This window comes from Pimephales promelas, chromosome 5 (genome assembly GCF_988280905.1).
Source record: "Pimephales promelas chromosome 5, fPimPro1.hap1.1, whole genome shotgun sequence".
NCBI classification, from domain to species: Eukaryota; Metazoa; Chordata; class Actinopteri; order Cypriniformes; family Leuciscidae; genus Pimephales; species Pimephales promelas.
In genome coordinates, this window is record NC_142773.1 from 27,949,357 (window position 1) to 27,968,209 (window position 18,853).

Consider the following 18,853-nt stretch of genomic DNA (forward strand, 5'->3'; position numbering starts at 1 on the left):
TCTATCAATGAAACAGCAGAGACCAGAGATCATTCTTTTTGTAGATAATTTGAAATTTATTATGTTTATCAGTGCATGTTAAAGTTCAGTGGACCCAACAACCTCAAATGTTACGTTTGACCTGCCTGGTTTTTACAACTTCCCATGGCCAGATTAAAAAGCATAGCCTGCCGTACAGAAAAATACAGTCTGCTGTATACAGTCAGTAGTACTGGCATTCTAAAGGTTGTTGAGGAATTGCTTCTCAAGGTGAGAATAAGCCTTAATTTATGGTACTTAAATAATTAAGTTGTACCAAAGATTTGAGAAAGTGAGATACATCCTGCAAAGCAAACATGTTTTTCTTTAGTTAAAATGGCAATAAAAACAGCCTCACAAACACTTGACTAACTTTAGTTACTGCCATAATCCATGACGTCACTTTTTACTGCATTGTCCATGCAAGATCTGAGTGAACTTTTATCTAGTACTATCATGCTTGCGTCAATAGTCTTCACTGGGAAAAAAAGAATGCATTATCATTTGCTAAAAGGTTAAAATGCCGCATGTCATTATGTGGCAAGATTAAGTAGCATTAAATGCAGTTTAATATTCTATAAAAATGCCTAGAACAGGTCGATAAGAACAGGTGTAATAATGTGCCTTGGTTTGGGTCCTTGTAAAGCACAACCAATTTCAACAGACACTATAGATGTATTGAGCAAGCATAACTGCATACTTGGAAGTCTCACCTCTGTTAAGCAATAGTGTGTCAGGAGGGACACTCAGAAACAGACACTAGTTCCAAGAAGCAATACATTGAATGGATCTTTAATAATCAACATTATTAACTGCAAACTTCACGTGCTACTAGCACATTAAAAAGTAGAAAATGTATTTGACTCAAATAGATAGCTTTCTCCAGACATCCACACAGCAAAAGGGTAAAGGACTTAAACCACAACCACTAGTTCAGGGAAAAGTTCCCAGATAATATAAAATGAACTATGAAGATGAAATAGATTATTTAAAATAGGTTAAAAAAAATCATAATCATGCAAAATTATATATATATATATATTGTAATGTTCAGAACAATTTGCCAATATACCTCCTTCTGACATTTTGCAATGCACTAACCAGAGATGCCAGTATTCAGGCAGGTCTCCCACTTCTTTTCTTACTCACTGTCCTCTGACTGTCTGCATCCTGCAAACTCAGCAGCACAGAAGACACAGAAACAGATGCGTTTGGAAGCAAGAGGGAAATGAATGATTATGTAACAACAGGCGAAAAGGAAGTGAAACCTTCCTTACTCTATGAGTCAACTCCACAAATCCAAACACAAGGATCCACAAAGGCTTACTATCACTTTGACCTCCGAGGTGATCAGGAAAAACAGCAAAGATGGCAAAAATGACATTGGCAAGAAGGAGAGAACTGGTATTAGAAAATCATTTCAAGGACATGACGAAATATTACATGCATTCATACATTGCATAAATGTTATTTATATTTTCTAGAAGCACTTGCATTTAACACTGAATGCTGTAGTTTTGAGCATACTTTTTCATTTATGGTAAACAAATTTAATAATTCTTTACATTTATATAGCGCTTTTCTCGGCACTCAAAGCGCTTTACATAGAGGGGAATCTCCTCAACCACCACCAGTGTGCAGCATCCACCAAGATGATGCGACGGCAGCCATAGTGTGCCAGAACGCTCACCACACACCAGCTTACTGGTGGAGAGGAGACAGTGATGAAGCCAATTGGGGTATATGGGGATAATTAGGAGGCCATGATGGACAGAGGCTACTGGGCAAATTTGGCCAGGATGCCGGGGTTACACCCCTACTCTTTCGAAAGACATCCTGGGATTTTTAACCACAGAGAGTCAAGACCTCGGTTTAACATCTCATCCGAAGGACGGTGCTCTTTGACACAGTATAGTATCCCCATTACTATACTGGGGCATTAGGACCCATATAGACCACAGGGTGAGCACCCCCTGCTGGCCTCACTAACACCTCTTCCAGCAGCAACCTGGCTTTCTCAGAAGGTCTCCCATCCAGGTACTAACCAGGCTCAGCCCTGATGAGACGCTTTGGTTATGGTTAATTTTAGGTATGGGGTAAGGTTAGGGTTAGACCACTAGGATCGCCTTCTGCCCAAATATATCTGCGTCTCATTTGACGTTAAAGGGTGCCATGTGTGTTGGATGTTTACGCTTTTGCAAAAGCGTCGTACATGACGTCTTGGGATGAGAATGGGCTGGTTATTAATGTGGCTATAATTGTGGATGATTATTTATTTATACACTTATTATAAGTATGCAGTGTCATAACTACATCTTTAACGTTTATAACAAACCAAACCGTTTGAATTGAGCAAGTTATGGTTTTTGTTATGTTACGAGTGAGCGAGCTGCCTGTGACAAGATGGCCGCCAGGTGGGGACGTCGACCTCCATTGCCCAGCAGCGCGGACGAGACATCTATCCTTTATTATGGATATCTATGCTTGTGTCTGTCACCTTTTGGTTTTGTTCATGTCATGTTCCATGTCTGTCATGTGATTCCCTGTTTGTCATGTGATCCAGCCATGTGTCTTGTCATTGGTTAATCGTCTGTTCATTGTTCACAGGTGTCCCTTGTCTTTCAAGCCCTCATGTTTGCCATGCATGGTTTCCTGTAACCACTGTTTGGAAGTCTATACAGTTTTTGTTTCATGCCACGTCATGCTTTTGTTTTATCTTGTTACGTGTTATTTTGAATAAAACATCACTTGGGTTCTCTCGCTACAACTTGCATCCAGTGGATCCCTTACAGAATACTTGACCTTCACCCAGCAGTTGCCCTACTTTGCTTACGTCAAGGTAACAGAACTATTGAGAACTATATTTTTGAATTTTTGGAAATCTCCTACCAAGTTTACTTTAATGACGTGGCATTAAAAGACATTTTTCGTCATGGATTAACATGAACCGTTGTGCTATGAACTGCCTGGGGGAACAATTAATGTTTCCTTAGAGGAATATATCGATTATGCCCTTTTGTTAAGTGGCTCAAATTTTACTGTGGGTTTACTGATGTCCTTCACATCATGCCCGCCGAGCCGGCAGTTCACTTCAGGCCTGCAGAGGCAGTTTACGTCAGGCTCGCTGAGCCAGAGACCCCGAACAAGATGGCCGCCGCCGCCCAGCTGGTGTCTGTTCCTGACCTGTTTTCTGTTCCTGGCCATAACCCCACAACTGGGGGCAGTAGGCCCCTTGATGGGACCATGGAGGCCGCATCACTATGGCCACCTGAACTGCCTGACCCCCTTTTTCCCAAGAAAATATTTTAGAGACCCCCCCCCCCCCTTCACATTTAATGATGTTATCGCTCTTGTAAGCTTGCAGTAAGGATGACAAAATATGTTGTTTTCAAACAAACGGTATGTTTACAATAACCAGATATGTTTATGCACAAATAATTGGCCTATAATATTGAAAATACAATAACAAAAACATCAGTAGGCTCTTTGTAATTTAAAAACATAAGCAGAGGAGAAGACTATATATTGGCCCTATTTGAAATGCAAACACAAAAATATTCTCACACACACACACTCTAAAAAATGCTGGGTTGTTTTAACCCAATTTTAGGTAAAATATGGACAAACCCAAACTTTGGGTTAAAAATGTCATTTAAAATGTTAACCCAATTAGTGGGTTTTTGATCCCTTATTGAAGTTATTTGTGAGGCTTTATCAATGTGAGGCTTTAGTTTTTTGCGCTTTAGTTCTTTGCACTTTAGCGAGCGATAATAAACTTGCGTTTATCAACAGAATAATATGCGTCTTTCAGAAGAACTATGACAAGTCATGCAGGTACTGGGCTACTCCGCAGCGCCACTGCGATATCCCAAACCATAAATAGTCGAAATGGTGCACCATAGTGGTTCAGGATAAGACAAAAACACGGACTAAAGGATTGATGGATTCATGATGAACTTGCTTTATATAAATTTTTAATAGAAAATATCTATATGTATATCATATGTATATCATTGCTCAACTATTCAAACTATGATGCGACACCCCCCTATAACAAGGGGTAAGTATAAATGTATGTAAAATAATGATTGATGGGAGGCAAATCTGTGAAAAATTATAAATTGTTATAAAGTATAAAGTAACAGGTGGGGCCAAAGACAGTGACAGTTCTTATGAGACTGCAGTATATGTTGTTAACATACTCTATGCCTACAAGCAGAACAAAAAAAAATATTATGTGGTAAATTGCTGTCATCACAAGTTTTTGCACAGGATGTGCAGGAACATGAGTACAAGGCATAACAGGAAAGGGGAGCATTCAGATCATAAATTTTATGTGTAATTTCTTTTTTTTTTACCTCTATTGTTGTGTATGCTGACAGGGCAGAACCATTGCTGGGAAGAGGGAATGTTTCAATCATTTAGGAGTGATAGGTTTGACATCATCTAGATGTTCGGTAAAGAGTTATCTTACAGTACCAAAATTATTTGTGTTCCAACCTCAAATACCCAAACCAAAACTGACCAAAAAACAAAATTAAACTGACTAAGATCATTTTCGATCATTAAGAATATTTGTTCTCCTTTCCAAAGAAGCCTTGTGACGTTAGTGTTTCAACAGTTTTGAAGAAAGAGACGTGACAGGATGTAATTCTGATTGGAACAATCTGACCCATTTAAAGGGCAGGTCTGCATGAGCAAATGTGAGACTGCAGAAGACAGAGAATGACACTGGAATGAACACATGAGCAGCACAGAATATATTTTGGATCAAGATGAAAATAATAACAGTAGTTATTTTGCTTGTATTAGAACTATCAAACTGCTTTGCGCAGACAGGTATGTATTGTTTTCTTTAATCAAACTGAAAAAAAAATGAACAACAATAATCATACTTTTTCGTATTGCAAATATTACTATTTTATTGTGAAAAAAAGCCATGGCACTTATACTTTTTTTCCATTTATGCTAAACTGAGAGTGAATGGCTCAACACTACATCATCTCAACCTATTTTTGTGCAGGAGGACACTTTTTAATATATAATGTGGATTATAACGCATGCTTGTCAGCCTTCCTGGAACGACTTGTCACCTGTGACACAAACAGTAACAGACAACAGTTCCGCTGGACTTCAAAGAACGGCATTTTGAACACTTACACAACGAAATGCCTTGGAGTAGGAAGTAAAGCAGTGGGCAAAAAATTGCAGTGGCTGAAATGTGAAGAGGACAATGATTTGCAGCAGTGGGAATGCCATGGTGATAAACTGCTTCGTCTAAAGAATGAGTCTCTATACCTTGATGTAAATGACAACGGTGTGCCAGTGATCTCTGCAGACACTGGAACGAAGAGCAAATGGACAATTCATGGAACAGAGAATAACATTTGCTCTCAGCCTTATGAAGGTATGTGTCTCTATTGAAAATTATCATAGAGACTGCTGTATTCCTTTCCATGCAAATGTGCGCTATTCCCTCAGGGAGCTAAATATTGCATGCTGTGAAATAGAACAATTCCCAACATGTTTTGTCCTTATTAGTAGGTGTTCCTCCTAACTAATATTGATACATTTCATTTATTCAAATCACCATTATTATCATTAAAAAAAAAAAAGAATTGGGTGAAGACTCTAGTTGCTTCTCCCTTTAATGAGACGGGCTTGTTGGTTTCCAACAGTTCTATGTGGTAAGTAGCCTAGTAATAAGCAGGCTAATGTACCTTGTTACATTTATTTTATTAATTTTTTATTTATTTAATTTTTAACTGAATGATTAATTAAAGTAACAAATTTGCTTACAATTAGTTAATCATCTTTTTAGCAAATTCAATGTTTTTGTTTTTTCACCAACACTAAAACATAGTGTAAACTACTGATCAACTCTTACATTATTTTAACAGAAATTTACACCCTTGATGGAAATGCATTTGGGCGGCCATGTCACTTTCCTTTTCTTTATGAGAAGAAATGGTATGCAGACTGTACCAAAGTTGATGAACAGAATCAACGTCTGTGGTGTTCCATTGAGACTGACTACAGTGTTAATCAGCTGTGGGGCTACTGTCCAACACTTGAAAGTAGGTTATTGTTTCAAGTGTTACCTGCACAATAATTCATAAATCATTAAGCCTACAGTTGTTACCTGTCCACCATCAAAAACTGAACTAATAATATATCTATTCTAACAATAAAACATTGGCTTGCATGTATTGATGGGTAATTGTTATTTGCAGATGCATTGTGGTCCAAACACCCTCTGACAAATGTCTATTACCAATTGAATGATAAGTCCGCCCTGACATGGTACCAGGCTAGAAAGAGCTGCCAGCAGCAAGGCGCAGAGCTTCTGAGCGTCTCTGAACCTCATGAACACAGCTTTATAGCAGGTACAGTCCCATCAAACAAATGGTCTAAATAGAACTGTTTTTCATTACATGCACTAATGAAATACTAATAGATATCAGAAGTATCCAAAGAACAAAATGCTAAGGAAAAGTGCTCATTCTTGCTTTGTCTAGGAATAGTTCAGAAGACACAAGTCTCACTATGGACAGGACTAAATAAATTAGATGTGTCCAGTGGATGGCAGTGGAGCAATGGACAGCCTTTACGTTATCTGAAATGGTCCAGTGGTAAGACTCTCTTTTTAATCAAAGGATTCAGTCTTGTTGAATCCCTGTAATACCAACAACACTAGTTTTATGAACAAACAAACATAAAGCAAGAAATGTGTATTTTGATTAATTGAGAAAAGTTCACTATGCCTTGATTCATTGTATACTAGATGCTTTTGGCCTAAAAAAACATATAAAATCAGCTTTCATTTTAGCTAACTGAGCATATTAATGGACTGAAATTATCATTTCTGTTTTTTTTTAAGGATTCCCAACCACACAACCAGGCTTCAGTTGTGGTGTCCTAAAAAACATTATTGGTTCTGAATGGTGGAACGCACCTTGTTCGCAAAAGAATGGGTACATCTGCCAAAAAGGCCATTCTGTTCCTACTATTCCACCAGGTAAGCTTTCCAACCTCTTTTTTATCCCACAGCAAACAGTGTTTCTCAAACTGCAGTGTCAAGAATGGTGCAGTTCACCATTCTTAATCTGATTTTTACTTGTTTTCCTTCTTATATAGCATAACCTATATCAGTCACTCAACAACAAAGTCTCTAAACCTTTCAGGCAATTTGATTTGTCTCATCCACTTTGGAGTCGTTCTGATGGTGTATTCAGTTCTCCTCACAAAAAAACTGACTGGACTTGAATTGTGGACCACAATCTGATCGTTAAAGGAAGACTATGCCGACTGAAAATGACTTCCAAACGGTCAATCATTTTTTCCGCTGTTGTTGACTTGAGGATTACATATTCATTCATAGTACCTGCTGTAATAGTCGACAATAACCAAAATCGAATGTCCATCCAGTAAAGGTCCAAGTAAATCTGTGGCCAGATTTGCCATGGCCCTTTAGGCATCACTGGGCGACAGTGGTTCAGGAACATCTCGTTTCGCTACCAACTGACAAGCACAACATGTCCTCAAGTCTTTCTGCGGCCCTGTCCATTCCGGGCCACCAAACCTTTGTTCTCAGGTGTTTTTTTGTTCCAACCACACCAAGATGACCCTCATGTGCCAACTGTAATGCTCTTCCTTGCAATGACTGTGGCAAAACAATCCTTGTTCCTCTGAGTATTATTCGGCCAATAACACAGCTCACCTGCAATGTCTGTATGCAGGGTAGTAATCAAAACAACCTGTTTGAATAGCAGGTCTCAGTTTCTGTAATTCCACATCATTTGCTGAGATCTCCTCGACTTCCTTGGTAGTCAGGGCGCTGGGTGTGGCACAAACTGCTATAAACCGCACATATTCTCCTTTGGCTGATGGGCCCAGCAGACGTGGCAGAGGATGTGATGTGTTCCAGGTATGTGAATCACTCGGAAATCATGAGGCTGTAATCTTAAAACCCACATTTCGAACGTGTGCATGGTTTTGAGCGAGGGCAAAAAATTGCTTCCAATGCTTTGTGGTCTGTGACGAGATCAAACTTCCGACCATAAACTTAAGGGTGCAATCATTCACATGCCCAGACCAGAGCAAGTGCTTTGCGCGCTGTTTGCAAATACCTTTGTTCACACTCTGTCAAGCCCCTGCTCACATGCTGTACAGTAGCAGACAGGAACCATTCCTTCACTTTGGTCCTGAATTAGTACAGCTCCAACACCTTTTGGTCCAGCATCAGAAATGACTTTAGTTGGTGCGTCCTTGTCAAAGTAAGCCAGTGTTGTGGCCTCGGCCAACTTATCTTTGAGAGTTTCGAAAGCTTTTTTCTGATCAGTTCCAAAATGAAATTTGGTGTCTCTTTTTGTTAGTCATCGCAAAGGTTCTGAGATGCCTACAAACTGAGGTATTAAGCGGCTACTATAGGCAGCTAAACTGAGAAAGCTTCTCACCTCTGAAACATTTTCAGGCTCTCTTGTCTCCACAACTGCTCTCACCCTCTCTGCCGTTGGGCCCAAGCCTTTCACTGACAACGGCCTTTGCCTTTCCCAAAAACGCCAATTTGTCCTTGTTAAATTGGCACTTCTCTACATTCAGAGTCAAGCCGCAGCTTTCCAGTCTCTTTAGTACTGCATGCATTCTTTGCTCATGAGCCTCTTTGTCAGGTGCATGGATGATGATGTCGTCTGATATGTTCTCTACACTTTCGATGCCAGCTAGAACACTGGCTATTTCGTGCTGGTACTGCTCAAACACCAGTCTTTTGAACCAGTTTGCATGAACAAGTTTGGGAACCTTTATAACCTTCTGTATATAGAATAATGGAAGATGGAAGATATTAGTGTTAATAATAGGTTATCTTTATTTTTGTTTTTTGGACAGTGGTGAACACTGGATTTTGCCATAGCCCTTGGATTCCATATTCAGGCAACTGTTATCTGCTTCATCGCAACAAACGGACATGGACAGAGGCGCGAGATTCATGTCTGCGGGAAGGAGGAGACCTGCTGAGTATCCTCAACAAAGAAGAGCAAAGCTTTGCCATCACACAGCTTGGATACTGTAAGTTTTGATCATTGGCTTTTAACTGGAATGCATTTTTAGTGTTGTTGTAGAAAAGAGCGAAGTCACCCCTACTGTATAAGGTTGCTAAACGATAATCTGCATTGCTATTCTCAGCGAGGAAAGACGAGCTGTGGATTGGTTTCAATGATCGCAAAACTCAGATGCTGTTTGAGTGGAGTGACCAGTCTAGCGTCCCGTTTGCCTCATGGGAGGTGGGGGAGCCGAGTCACAATGCTGTTCATGCAGAGGACTGTGTGTTAATTAGAGGAGAGGTAAGAGCTTCATAGGCGAAAATTATTTGAAAAGTCATCTTAAATTCTAGTTGCATAGTTTTTCTCATAGAATGATCTGACGCTAAACTAAACATTTGCATGATGACTGTTTCTCTTTAAGGAGGGAAAGTGGGCCGATGATATTTGTGAGAACAAGTATGGATTCATCTGTAAGAAGACGGCCAGCCATAAAGCCTCGAATAATGACACGGTTGTCACAAGCCCAGGATGCAAAACAGTATGTATATTCGTATAATAAGAAAATGACTGTAGAATTTTCTTCTATGTTTTAGGACATCAGGTGGTAAAATATACCTACAATTGTCTTATTTTTTTTAAAAGGGTTGGACCAGGTATGGGTACTACTGCTACATGGCAGCATCTGAGACAAAGACCTTTACAGAAGCAAAACAGATGTGTGAAAAAGCGGATTCTCAACTGGTTGATATTTCCTCCAGGTTGGATCACTTCCTCAATTTGCTTGTAAAAGTGTAAAAGCAATTACAGGCTTTCAATAAATCTGATCTGACACTGAATTTACACTACGTTAATTAAAAGCAAATTCTGAAATCAAATGACTAATTCTAAATGTATAATTATGTGTTCTAAATAATATTTTACAATCTATGAACAGATTTTAGTGTCAGCTTCTGCCTCATAATAAAAGTCCATATAATTAGGACAGCTATCAAGAGCAGTTAAAATTTAATCTGCTCTGTTTTCCCCCCATTAGAATAGAAAATGCATTTCTAGTTAGTCTAGTGGGAGCACGACCAGAAAAATACTTCTGGACTGGATTGTCTAATCAGAGGGATCTGCACACATTTGAATGGACCAACACCAAGCAAGTCCCATTTACTAATTTCAACGCTGGGATGCCAGGTATTATTAGGCCTATGCTAAAAAAAATAAAATAAATGAATGTCAATTAAATGATAATGTTTTTGATTTCTCACAATTACAGTATTACAGTTTAGAATTACTTTTTCTTTTTCTTAAAAAAAATCTTTTAGGAAGAAAACAAGGCTGTGTTGCCATGACGACTGGGATTATTGCTGGGCTTTGGGATGTGCTCAGCTGCTCAAATAAGGAAAAATTCATCTGCAAGCAGAGAGCTGATGAACTAGTTACTACTCCAGCCCCGTCAACCCATCCTCCCATGACCTGTTCTGAAGACTGGGTGTCAGTTTCATCTAGAGACATTTGTGTCAAGGTAAAATGCACTTTTTTTTTTTTTTTTTTTTTAGCTTTTAGAAATTTAGTATTTAGAAATTTGTTATTCAAACAAAATTGTACAACATTTCATGACAATATTTGCTTCTCTTTTTGGCAGTATTTTAATGTACCTTCGTATCTAATGAAGACTTGGGATGAAGCTCTTGACTTCTGCCGAGAGATTGGTGGTGATCTTCTGAGCATCCATCATGATTCTGATATTCCCTGGAAACATGGACGGTAATATCTAGCATTCCTTTTGTAAATGGACAAATTTGTTTCAAACTTGTTCATATCACATTATATAACAGGCCCTATTAATCTGTTTGAGACATGAGAATTTTCCACCTTCTGACCATCAGCAGTCATAATCTGCAATTAATTATCCACAATTAAGCCACAATCCATCTCTTTATAAATGCGTATACATATAAATGTGTGTAAATTAACTATTAAAATATAATATGTTGGGTATACATATAAATGCATGTTTAGAATCAACACGCACATATATACCACATAAAAATCTCCACGAATGTTAGATTTGGCTGGCTCTCTGCCAACTGGTATCTCTGTTCATGTGTTTTTATATTCATCGTCAGCGGTTGTAAATACTGTGAATGTGCAGCAAGTCTCATGACTGAAACAGATGAATACATAAATATATAATCAAAAAAGTAAAGAAACTACATGGTTTTGCTTGTAGTGGGTATCCAGCATGGATTGGTTATAGAATGTATGATCCCTCGGTGGGTTTTGTTTGGAGTGACGGTTCTTCGGTGAGTTCACAAAGAATATGTTAAAAGACAATTAATGCTATAGAAATCGCATTTGATGTCATTTTGATTTTTCTTTTATTTATCCTTTAGTCATCCTATCAAAGTTGGTCCAGTGATGAACCAAACAATTTGAACAACATTGAAAATTGTGTTGAAATTGCTATTTCAATCTGGGACAGTGATGGAATGTGGAATGATGTAAATTGTCATGACAAAAAGGACTGGATATGTCAGATACCAAGAGGTACAAAATGGCAATCTGGAAAAAAAATCTAGTTCTGCCATCACTAGATTGGAAAGAAAAGTATATTTTTTATGTATATTTGACAGCTAACTGCTAAGCCTTCTCTTTAGGAAAGACTCCAAAGGAAGTAAATATTACAGCTCCAGGTAAGTCTTGTACTTTAAGAACTCCAGACTCAAACATTATATTTTGACCACACTGATGAGGTAAATGAGAAACTTGAATTTAAAACATTTATTTCTTTTTATTTAAGTTTATAATGAAACGGAGGATGGCTGGACTGAATTCAGAAGTAACCAGTATTATGCGTCTCAATACTCGGCAATGTCTGTGCACGATGCACGGACATTCTGTAAGAAATCACATGGCGATCTTGCGGTTATCAATGACGAGGAAGAGCGGTTATTCCTCTGGCATAAGGTATGATGGCTGAGTGACATTTTCAGAAGCATATTTGTGGTGTGTATCACACAAAACTTGTATCAGTCTGTTATTTTGAGTATGCTTTGTAGTGCATTTATTTACGGACTTCCTCACAACTGCTGTGCTTTTTTCCGTTTTCAGGGTAAAACGATGCATAATGATTTTACCATTGGTTTGACAGTTGATCTGGATGGGTCTTACCAGTAAGTTTAAAGAATGTAAATAGCTCCTATATGAACTTTCAAAAGAACAACAACAAACAAATACATGTTTGCTCTTTAAAGGTGGATGGATGGTTCCCCTGTAGTATTTCATGCTTGGGAAGCAAATCAACCGGCTTTTAAAAACAGTGAGGAAAGATGTGTGAAGATGACCCTTTCTCAAGGTACATCATATCTTCTGATCTATGAGGACATTAGTTATATGTGGAATGTTTTGACCACTGATACATTTGGTGAAGGAAATGTTTCTTTATGTATGATCACTGTGTTGATTCATTTCGTACATTAAGTAAACCAATTTAAAAATCGTTTTGACTGTTACAGGACTCTGGGAAACTATCAACTGTGGTGATGAATATAATTTTTTTTGTAAGCGAAGTCAGTCTCCTCCAGTTAATGCCACGGTGGCCCCTACACAAAAGCCAAAAGGAGGCTGTGCTCCTGAGTGGAAAAACTTTGATGGAAAAGTAATTATAAACGTATTCTAAAAAAAAAAATAGTGTAATGCTATATTAGACGTAAAATATAACCTTCATTGTATAGTTAAACATTTTACAGTGTTAATGCAGTTTTAGTCTCTTCAGTCTAAACAGCTCAATGAATGTTTTTGTGCAAAATCACATCTTACACAGAATATAGCCTTGCTTATGAAAAGTTACAAAAAATTAGCACTGCTGTAATATGTTTTCCGGTACAATATTTAATAAAAGATCTTTAATTATATTTCTGACAATAAATGATAGGGGTAAAATAAATAATGGTAATTTATATAAAACATTATAGTGTTATGCCATGAAGGAAGACATGAAAACATGGACAGAAGCAAGAGAATACTGCAGAGAGCTTGGTGGAGATCTGTCATCTATTACGAGTAGAACCCAACAAGGTAAAAAGCTCTGTGAGAGATTTTAGAACTGCTCAAAATTATGAATGTGTAAATATCTTGTATTCTGTGGATGGAAACGTGACATTATTCTATATTATTGATTCTCTAAATGTTTGCTGTTTTGTTTTTTAGCAGTGCACTTTGATTGACTTGATTATTATCATATATTGCATGTTTAATATATATTTATCCATCTGCTGCAGCCTTTTTAACCATGATGATTAGAGATAAAACCATAGACTTCTGGATTGGATTCAACAATTTGGCAAACGGGAGGTTCAAGTGGACAGATGGGAGTACGGTTGCATTCACAGATTGGGCCAAAGGGGAACCTCAAAACTTTAGAGTATGTGCATTTTGTTGTCATTTATGAGTGAACATTATGAATTTAGGCAGCTTAAATGTAAAATTTTAGTTTTGGAGTGACAATGTTTTGTTTTCTTTTTAACTAAATGTATTCTGTTTCTCTTTCAGTGGCATTCGCACTTTTGGTCAAGATATCAGTTTACAGATGAACGGGTACTATGATAAGCTGACTAAAACTAAATATTATATTTTTTTGTGACAACAAAGGCTTCAGTAGCAGTGTTTCTTTTTCAAACAGGAATGTGCTGTTATGGGCATAGGTTCAGGCTCTAATGGCGAGTGGGTGGCAACTGACTGTAATTCTACTCATGGTTTTATCTGCAGTCGTGATGTTGGTGAGTTTAGCCAAACACTGCGGACCTGTAGAGAGATTGGTTAAATCTCTGCAGACTTTTACTATTCCTCTTTTGTTTTCATCGTCTCTTTTCACATGTTCAGATCCTGGTATTGCCCCAGTTCCAACTGAATTTCTGAAAACCTTTATCAAGCTCGGAAATTCAACTTTCAAAGTGATTCAAGAGAACCTAACATGGAGTGAGGCAAGCCGTCGCTGTGAGGCAGATGGGGGTCATCTTGCCAGCATTCGGAACATGGTAACACAAGCTTACCTTGAGCTGCAGGTCTTCAAACTCCAACAGCCCATGTGGATTGGTCTCAACAGTGTGCAGGTACTGCACCGGAGTTAGAAAGGGAAAATCATAGCGTTACATTTTGTAGAAATATTCACCCAAAAATGTAAAGACCCCTTCATGGGTTTTTTATTGCGTGGGACAGGCTGCTAATTGCCATATAATGAAAGTAAATAATTACTGGGGATGTCAAGCTCCAAAAAGGACAATTATTAAAAGCAAATGCACAAGACCGTCATCTACAAACATTCAAAATGTGTGTGTAAATGGCATGTCTGTTTTTCTAAATTAGGCTCTATTACATGAAAAGTGAACCATATATCATACTCTGTTTGTGTGATATTTATGACTCCAACCTACTCATTATATATTTGTATTCATTAACAGTCAAATGGATATTTTGTATGGATGAATAATTGGCCCTTGAATATGGAGAAATGGGCACCTTCTGAACCACAGTCCAACCGCCCTTGTGCATACATGGGAATAGGAGGAGAATGGATAACTACTCTCTGCAATCAAACCTTCTACGGTGTCTGCGAGCAATCAACAGGTGAGATGCACATATTTTTCCTTTAGACGATTACATTTTGCCATCATGTCAACAAATAATTGGGGGTCAGTCTTAAAAGATTCCAGTGCTTGGAGACAAGATTTTTTGTAATAATTGTAATAATTCTGCTCTCTCTATTTGCTCTAAAGCCGGGAGCAATGCACAGGTTTCAGAAATTAAAACTGAGTTGTGTTTGTGTGTATTTTTGGTATTGTTGTTGTGGGCACTTCAAAATACTGTGAATAATTCTGGATAGCTTGTCCGAAATTCGAATTACATATGAAACAGCCCATTCTCACCCCCAAGGCGTCACTTAACTGACGCCTTGGGAAGCATTTGGACATCCTTCAATATCTGACGCTTTAAGCGCCCTTTAGCGTCAGTCAGATGACGCCCTAGGATCGCGTGTACCCTACCCCCACCCCACACCTAAACCTAACCGTGTCCTCTAACTGACGCTTTCTTTTAGCGTCAGTTAGATGACGCCGTAGGATCGCGTCATGTAAGTGACGCTAAAGGGCGCCTAAAACGTCAAATATTGAAGCATGGTCAAAGGTGACGCCTTGGGGTGAGAATGCGTTGATATTTCGGCTATCTCCCGCCTCAGCGTTCATCCTCCCGTCTCCAAAAGCTAATCAGCTAATATCACCGTTGACAGCTTTCCTGTGAGTGGGCGTGGTTTCCACGCAGCCAGCGGACATGCCCCCAGCGTTTGAGAACAGAGATAACTGCTAATTTTTTCATGATTTTGATAGCTTATTTTACGTACTTGCCGGCTTTTTTATCATTCAAATTTGGCTGGATGGCTAATAACACATTTTTCTGTGGTGTCACAAACTCGAAACACATACTTAATTTTGACTTTACAGGGACTTTAAATATGGTGTTTATTAAAAAGTAAACTAAGTGTGTCAACTAATGAGATTGAGTGAATGATTCTTCAGAGGTAAAATTTGATCGCAATGGTCATTCATCGGCTTTCGACTTGCATGTCAATATAGCGGTCAAAGACTTCAGATTTTAGCCCAGGATCAGTGGAATCTTTTTGGATTCTCATAATTTTGTCATGTTCCCTTTGTTTCCATAGTTACTCATTTTTTTTATTTATTAACTTCTTGTTTTCTCTACTGTTTATATAGCCATCGTTTTCAGTTGTTTCTTTGTTCGTTCTCATTGGTGTATCGTTGGTTGTAATTTTTCCTGCATTTCTCCTGTGCTCTTGCGTGTTCGTTGTTTTAATTACATTGCGAATAAACGTGACTTCTGCGATTAGATCCTGACTCAACTCTGCTTAGCTGTTCCCGGCTGTGACAGCACCATACATCAGTGCTCTTGGAACAACGCTCCTCCAATCATTACACACTGAATGGATACTGCTTCTTAAAACAGCTGTACAGTAATCCATCACTTTCCCTTAAGCACACTTTTCCATGTGACATTTTCCTCAGACATTTCCCCGACTCTACCAGCTCAGCATCCTGGGCATTGCCCACATGAAGATGATGACGGTTCTTTGAGGTGGATACCTTTCAAAGACAGTTGCTATGCTTTTGTGACTGATTCCAAATCATGGAGCAAAGCAGCTAGACTCTGTATGACAAGGGGTAAGGTTATAGATGGATTTTGAAAGGTGTTTACCCAATTACATGACGGATGCAAAGAACAAAAAAGTAACAAAGCTTGTACTTCATTTTTCTTTCTCGTCAGGAGCATCTCTTGTCAGCATTAGGGATGTGGCGGAAGAGAAGTTCATAGAGGACAACCTTATGCTCCTTGACAGTTACAATGGAATTTGGATTGGACTTTTCTACTCCCAGAAAGGTAATGTGCCAAATATACCTTTCTCACATGAAGGAATCTCTTCTGTTCAACACCTTTCCAGTGCCCCAGAGTCTTCACACAAATAGTAAATGAACTCATGGGTCTAAAAGGGTTGGTTACAAATGAACTCACCCTGGATTGTCTAACTACACAGGACACTGGTTATGGTCAGACTACAGCGTGGTAGATTACACTAACTGGGGATCTGAAAACGATTATGAAGACGACTATGAATTTCATTCTTGGAATCCTGAATGTGCATTTCTATCTATCAAATCAAAAAAATGGAGAAAAAAACATTGTGATTACACAATCTTACCATTTATCTGCAAAACCCCCAAAGGTACGTATTGTAAATTTTCACAATAGAATATTTCGTAAAATGTTGTATCATATGAGTAGTTGTCACTTAGAGAAATGCATGTTAATGCTTTGAGTCAAATGTCCAGTGGCAAAATTGCTTTTAGCAGTGCTTAATTATATTGGTTTAAAAAATCTCTTGTGAATTCAGTCGTTCAAACTAAATTTACTGTAATTATCAGCATATTTGTGTAATGACTGTTAGGTAACACAATAATATTATACAACAAAGGTAAATAATGATAAACTGTGTTCTTATAGGATATAATAAATAAGGGTGTTTTTTTAGTTTGGTGTTACAATTTTATATTCACAAATAACTGAAGCTAAATCATTTCTGTTTGCCAAAACAATGATATATTGCTGCTTTAATCTTCATTAAAAGCCATTAAATACACTATAATATATGTCTATAAGTATGTAATATATAATAAGTATCGTGTGGAAAATGCTTTTTTTCCCTTTTTACTTTAGATGTTAATATTTCATAAAACAACTTTCTGAAATTATAGTTTCAAGAAACCACATGTCCATATTGTGACAGTTTGTATCAGAATTACCTGCTCTAGTTACAAAAGGTCACTTTATAAATTTCTCTGGAAAAAAAGGTGGAAATGTTCCATGCCTTTTACAGGTAGGAATGTGTATAATCCAGAGGTTCACAAAGTAGACAAAGAAGCAACCGGGGTAAATTGTGACAACTAGTTCTAGTCTCACCTATTTTATTCATATGAACAGATATACTTATTATGATTGTTTTGAGTAAAATGGAAATGTAATAAAACTCTAAAATGTTATTACATTATCTATTTATCCTTTTTCTTTCCTGCAGTATTGATTCCAACCACTGAGGCCTCACATGCAGGTAATATGATAATTTATTTATAATGTGTTTTCTTGTGCTTTTTTTTTTTTTTAAGAAATATTCAAAAAAAATCTCATTTTATGTCAAGAAACAAAACACTAACAGTAAAAAAAAAACAGTATGTAAAATAGTAAAATTGCATATGTTAAAAATAGTAACAGTATGTAAAATAGTAAAATTATAGTTTGATATAATATGTGTAACACAACTTCAGACTAGATAGTTTCTCTTACTATTTTTATCTGTTTTCACAGGTTCTGAACTTCACAGGGTCAAAACCGGATTGGCTGTGTTCTTGAGCTTTGTAGTGGTCGGCATCTTGGGAGCTCTAGCGTATGTTTTGTACAGAAGTTCAAAAAGACTGTCATTGCCTACATTTGAAAATCCCATGTATAATAACACAGACGCTGCTTATTCAGATAGTAAAGATAACAAAACATTGCTTAGCCACATTGATATCACTGAATAGACCCGTGTTTTATAATGTCCCAGTACTTATATATATGTAAGAGATACTGTACACTCAGCCGATCTTTATCATAAAATAAACAATAACAGGGATCATCGGGTTTATTTTGTGATAATGGCTGTACTTTATCCTGCTTCGTACATGGCTACTCTGCAAATAATATTGATTTGGGAAGAAGGTATTTTGTGTCAGGAAAAGAGCGCAGCTATGTAACAATCAGTTGTCAGATATAGTTTAGCAGTCATTATGCAAAAACAAATCTGACTGCAGAATATGGTACAAATGACTAATCAGAATCAAATATTTTAGAGTCAACCAACATGAAAGGAAACCAATAAATTAATATTTCAATGCCATTGTCCTGTATAGATTCCTGTGACGCTACTTCTACTTCTAGGCTTTTCTACAAGTTTTTGTTTTTCAAGTTGAATAAGAACTGTCTCTAAATAAACTTTAATATTTACACTGTAATATGCCGCATGTGTTTTTGAGCGAACCACCACAGTTACACTCCACCTGTGCAGTGCAAATTGGTTTAAGTATGGAAAAAGTGTCTCATCTTTTGGGGTGCAGTGTCAAAGAAAAACAGATGACGTAAGGTCAGCCGACTTGGCAGAATTTGGAGTATGAGGACAGTGTTGGAAAACAAATTACCTGAACTTT

At 37.7% G+C, this 18,853-nt stretch overlaps 1 protein-coding gene across 1 annotated transcript; it reads left to right on the top strand.

The window, feature by feature from the left end:
• The first annotated feature begins 4,697 nt into the window (after nt 1-4,697).
• mrc1b (mannose receptor, C type 1b) lies at nt 4,698-18,661 on the top strand. The gene is made up of 31 exons (XM_039677736.2): nt 4,698-4,857; nt 5,042-5,425; nt 5,919-6,095; nt 6,252-6,404; nt 6,537-6,650; nt 6,899-7,036; nt 8,905-9,084; nt 9,202-9,359; nt 9,481-9,597; nt 9,702-9,817; nt 10,093-10,241; nt 10,373-10,572; nt 10,693-10,814; nt 11,281-11,353; nt 11,444-11,597; nt 11,708-11,743; nt 11,851-12,017; nt 12,162-12,223; nt 12,305-12,405; nt 12,566-12,708; nt 13,025-13,127; nt 13,331-13,473; nt 13,602-13,646; nt 13,732-13,828; nt 13,932-14,161; nt 14,510-14,675; nt 16,124-16,279; nt 16,383-16,496; nt 16,651-16,839; nt 17,689-17,721; nt 17,976-18,661. Exons 1-31 carry the CDS (start codon nt 4,794-4,796, stop codon nt 18,188-18,190), a joined length of 4,299 nt encoding a protein of 1,432 aa, XP_039533670.2. The 5' UTR covers nt 4,698-4,793; the 3' UTR covers nt 18,191-18,661.
• The last annotated feature ends 192 nt before the right edge of the window (nt 18,662-18,853 follow it).